The 5,353-nt window shown below is 33.8% G+C and overlaps 1 protein-coding gene across 1 annotated transcript; it reads right to left on the minus strand.

Moving 5' to 3' along the window:
* Positions 1 to 1,783: 1,783 nt before the first annotated feature.
* On the minus strand, positions 1,784 to 4,215 carry LOC145122372 (putative membrane protein At4g09580). The gene is made up of 5 exons (XM_079058128.1): positions 4,118 to 4,215; positions 3,606 to 3,926; positions 2,715 to 2,985; positions 2,463 to 2,633; positions 1,784 to 2,307 (listed from the first exon to the last, which is right to left on the minus strand). The coding sequence occupies exons 2-5, from the start codon at positions 3,863 to 3,865 to the stop codon at positions 2,176 to 2,178; spliced, it is 834 nt and encodes a 277-aa protein (XP_078914254.1). The 5' UTR covers positions 3,866 to 3,926; positions 4,118 to 4,215; the 3' UTR covers positions 1,784 to 2,175.
* Positions 4,216 to 5,353: the final 1,138 nt, after the last annotated feature.

The raw sequence follows: 5,353 nt of genomic DNA on the forward strand, positions 1-5,353 counted from the left end.
TTTTAAATTTAGTTCCATGATCACTATGTAATTGCCTGACTTTATGATTATAAAGAACTTCCCATTGATTAAGGAGTGAAATGATTTCATTAGTAACATGACTCTTTTCCTTAAAAAGACTACCCAGGTAAATCTTGAAAATTCATCCACAATAACGAGAGTATACTTCTTCCCATCCCTTGACTTAATTGGGACCAGTCCAAAAAGGTCCATGTGGAGAAGATGAAAATGTTTGATAATAGAGGAATAGGACTTTGGCTTGAAGGAGGACTTGGTTTTCTTTCCCTTTTCACACATTGAGCATAATTTATCTTTGACAAACTACATCTTAGGAATCCCTCTTACAAGTTGGATCCCATAAATCTTTGATATGTTCTTAAAGTTCAAATTAGATAATCTCTTGTGTCACAGCCAATTAAGATGAGACTGAGCACGAGAGAAGAAGCAGCGACGAAGTGAATTGTCAGCAGAGAACATGTCCAAAACATAAATGTCATTTTGTCGATTTGCAGTCAGAACAGTGAAATTCTTTTGATCAACAACATTTCCTTCTCTCTTGTTAAAGTGAACTTCATAGCCAGCATCACACAGTTGGTTGATTGAAATGAGATTGTGCTGAAGACCTTTTACGTAAGAGACATTCTTCTAATTTAGCATGATCAGAAGTTCAGTGTCTAATTTAGGATGTCACGTTGGCAGAAGAATAGGGTAAAGGGGTATATGAGGTCGTAAGGGTAAACGAGTCAAAACTCAGTCTTTAGGGTCCAATTTAGAGTGATCAGATTTTCAATGGCTAAATTGAGTCGATTTTGATACTTCGATGGTGAAATAAGTCAAAACTCCCAGATTTTTTTATTTTAGAACCACCTAAAGAAAACATTTTGTTAACTAGTATCAATGTCTAAACATTTGAGTTTAAATTTATAAGGAAAGCAAGAAAAATATTAAATTATTGAAATTGAAATGTTTTTTTCTTTTTTAAATTTAAAAATAATTTAGATAAATAAACAATAATTTAAGAATTTTTAAATTATAAGAAAAGTTATTCATTCATTATTGCATTTATTGCAATTATTACATTTAAATACTTTGTGGAATTTAATAAAATAGAAAAACAAAACAAAACAAAACAAATAATATCATGAGAAAAATTTTTAATTTAAAATAACCACAAAATAATATGTGCAAAAAAATATTTATTAGAGTAGATATACATTTTAAATGCTTTGATAAATTTGGAAACTAAAAAAAAAAAAATAGAACAACAAATTTTCAATTCCATTTCAACTCCCATCAACCAAACATATAGCAAATGATAGATTTAAGGGGTGTTTGGGATTGTTTTGCTGAACAACAAAAGTGTTTTTTAAGTTTGTCAAAAACAATTTTTAATTATTTATTATCTTTTCAAAAAGCCAATAAATCTATAAATTGTTTTGAAAAGCAAATTTCCCCTTACAATCCTATCGGTCTCAAATTTCTTCTAATTCCAAATCCTCTTTAACAAATTCTAAATTCGACCAAAACAATTTAAACACATGGAATTTACATTATCCCAAAAGTCACGATTGTCATCATCCACATCATATACTCTCATATTAACCTCTTTAACTCTTTAAGGCTAAAATATGTATGGACGTATGTATATATGTATGTGTTAACAAGACATAATGAAGCAGGAGGATTATAAGAAGTGTTACAAATGGCCCAACAATATGTGGGAGAGACAGAAAGTATCCAGCTGATCACATCAAATGATTACCAAAGTGGAAGAGTTGGGATATAAATTCACAAGATACCAATCTATAAAACTGTCGCTACAAGTACGATATAAATTCATGTCTTACAAGAAAAGCTAAACAAAAAGGCAGAAACAAAAGGCAAGAAGCTATAAACAACTTTTCAACACAAAGAAATTAAAAAAAAAAAAACAAAATCCTGATTTTCTTCTACAGAGAAGTACATATATCTATATCTCAGAATCTATAAAGAACCTTTCAACTCTATTTGCCAGTTTTTTTTTTTCAATAGGAACACCAAAAAGATTTAACAATTGTTATGCTTTACGGAATAAATTATAGCCTTCTTCTCTTCTCTTCCATTTGCCACTCTAAATTTGTATAACATTTGTAAGTGTGTAATAGTTATATTACAGACATGTCTAGAAGACAGAGATTACTCATATATCCGTTTCTTCTTCAAGATAGTTGGAAGTATGGAGATGAAGCCAATCAAGAAAAGCACTGATAATGTCTTGAAATCATACAGATCTTTAACCGAATGCAGATCACCAAGTGCTAGCCCAGCCTGCAAAATTTCACAATTTCAAACACCAACACAACCTTTCATACAATTATCAATCACAAATTTCATACTAAATACAAAACTCAAACTTGGTTACAATTTGAGTTATATACCCAAAGTATAGAAATGAAAGTACATTGCTATTTGAAATGACTTACTCTGACAGTAACATAGGCAGCTGGGACAAGGCCAACAACTGTAGCCAAAAAGAATACATGATATGGTACATCAACAATTGGTGATGCCAAATTAATAAAAAGATTTGGCAAAGTTGGAGTTATCCTCAAAAACAGCATGTAATTCAGCAATTTGTCTCTTCGCTTTGCTACCTGAGATTAAGAATAGAAACTGAGAAGTTAGAATACAGAAAAAAGCACTTGCCACTTGGACAGTAATTTTTATATTTTTACCTCTGTCTGAAACAATTTTAACTTTCCTGGCCAGAGCCAGTAAACTATGGGCCTTCCAATTAGCTTTGACAGGAAAAAGCAGGATGAAGCACCAGCAGTGGAATTAAACACAACCAAGAAGATGCCTTTAATAACACCAAAAAGGGCTCCAGCAAGCAATGACATGAAAATTGTCCCTGGAATCATAAATGTCTGCATGAATATGTAAGTGGAGCAGTAACCTACGATGAACTTTGTTGGATTAATGCTTGCATATGCCCCAAGGTGATCTCTGAAAACAAAAAAACATACAAACATTTTATTCAAGCCAATGAGGTTACCATTACAATGGATGAAGAAAAGATACAATACCATAAACAGAGATTTGGTGTGTAAGGGACTTTGAAGTAAAAACATTTTCTAGGGTCCTTTGAATATCCTAAAGTGTGTTCTTGATCTTGCCTCTATGTGGGAAATGGGACGCAAATCAGACATTTCACCAATGGTGCAAAAACCTGTCATTGTGTATCTATTTGTGCTCTTGTGTTTATGTGCAAATTAAAAATTCCATATTTTGTAGATGTTCATACACTATCTCTTTGGCTATGGCCAAAACTATCTTCTTTTTTATGTTCTCATGTGTTAACCTTGAATATTATATGTTATACATTAAGGCAGATCACTACATGAGAAGTACATCAGTTTAGTATCACCATTTTGAAGGATATATAGACATTGACTAGACCCACCACCAAAAGAATTCATATGGCTTACCACTCACATAATTACCAACTTACAGAAAGAAGAAAACCATAAGAAATCCTAGTACAGGTATAATTCCAAGCAACTACATTCAGATCAGCAATAGTTAAGATTGTAATAAAGCATAAAAGTAAGAATTTGGGTACGTACTTCAAGATTCGCAGATCCGATATGGATCTAGGCAGCTTAAGTTTACCATCAGCAGCTGGCATTGTCTGATAAATGAAGAACAAACCGATCGAAAAAACCAAGAAAACGCCCAAAGCCATCGAGAATTCCCATCTAGTCAGAGGGAACGTCCTTTCCAATTTAGAACCTACATGCTTCTTACTAGTAGGGGAATCTTCCCCCATCTCTACATCCCTCATCAACCTTTCGGACTCCGCCACCAGAATCCTCGGCGCTGCCATCAACAAGACAACCGGTTCGAAGCGAATAAGGAGATGATGAAGACACCGCAAAACCCTCAATCTTCATTGTAAGATAATGAAGACGAATTAGTTGATGCCATCAAAGGTGCAATGTTTGTTTATATTTATAGTATATTACATTGATCTGATTAACCCTAGATTCACGACACTTGAAATTGATTCCCCTTAATTGAAGGATCGGAAATTGGAGAAAGAGGGAAGAATTGTTGAAATGGATAGGTAGTCAACTACCTGAACCCTAGGAAGGGAGTTTTGTCGAAATTGAACAGAGATTGACAGGATTCTGAATCGTGAGAGATTTTAGTGGCCAACGGTAGCCATAATAAGAGCAACTCACCATATGTTACAAAAGAAAAGTCATCAGTGACATTTTATTTTAGGCAAAACTGCAAAAGTGGTCCCTTTAGTACGTGATTTTTTCCCAAATTTGATCCAAATCATAATTTTTTTGGATTGATGGTCCTTTTGACCATGTTTGTATATGGTTTTAATCCTTCGAAAAATTGTCCTTCTGATATATTTTTTATGTTTTTGTCTATTGCATTGTTGTTTATCTATTACTCAAATAATAATACGACTAATATAGTTCAATACATATCGATGGAAGGCAAACGGACAACAAGCTGCGTTGCTAGCCCTTTCTGGATGACAAAACTAGTTCTTTTGAAAACAACATTTGTGGATCTAGGAGATATGACATTAGAATGCATGACCCGTTGGACTCTGTTGAGGATGTAACGACCCAAATTTTCAAAAGAAAATTTTCATTTTTAAATAGTAAAAACATTTTCAATAAACCACAAATCTCAAGAACAATTGTTTTTAAATTCCTAACATCAACAATTTTATTTCAAATATCAGAATGTCCCATCAAATTAAATGCCGGAGAGTGCATGTCGCGTCATCAAGCCTTGCCTTTGCCCTTAGGCTCAGAAGTACCTGAAACAAATCAACAAACTGTAAGTTAATACTTAGTGAATTCCCCAGAGCATACCCCACACACTCCACATAATCACATAATCCATATTAGCTATAAAAGCTACATAATCCATGCATACAACATATAGGGATGTCGTGGGCTTCCCCCATGGTCTTACTCCAGGATGCCATGGGCTCCCCACATGGTCTTACACCTAACGCCTTATTCCCCAGTTTTTTTGTAAATTCATAAAAGGAAAAGGAAGGAAAATTTTGACCGAAAGAAAGGGAGGGGAAGGAAAATATCCGTTATACCGTGTTCCCGAGTTCGAAGGAAATGAAAACAAATGAAAGGAAAATTTTAAGTTTTTGTGTTCCCGAGTTAGGAGGAAAAAGAAAATAAAACATGAAATTTTCCTTCCCCTAACTTTCTTCCCAAATCCGCCCAATTTGGGAGGAAAATTTGGAAGGAAAATATGACTCCAAAATCCTTCCCCTCCCCTCACTTTCCTTCCATTAATGAAACTCGGAAACACGATTTTCCTTCGA

The sequence above is a fragment of the Lactuca virosa genome, chromosome 1 (assembly GCF_052849685.1).
Source record: "Lactuca virosa cultivar CGN04683 chromosome 1, Lactuca_virosa_CGN04683_v6, whole genome shotgun sequence".
NCBI lineage: Eukaryota > Viridiplantae > Streptophyta > Magnoliopsida > Asterales > Asteraceae > Lactuca > Lactuca virosa.

Excerpts from the sequence above, each read along its gene's own strand:
- LOC145122372 (XM_079058128.1), bottom strand. The coding sequence starts at position 3,865 with ATGGCAGCGCCGAGGATTCTGGTGGCGGAGTCCGAAAGGTTGATGAGG. Across the intron at positions 2,986-3,605 it reads TCGGATCTGCGAATCTTGAA|AGATCACCTTGGGGCATATG; the intron begins GTACGTACCCAA and ends TTTTGTTTTCAG. Across the intron at positions 2,634-2,714 it reads TAAAATTGTTTCAGACAGAG|GTAGCAAAGCGAAGAGACAA; the intron begins GTAAAAATATAA and ends TCTTAATCTCAG.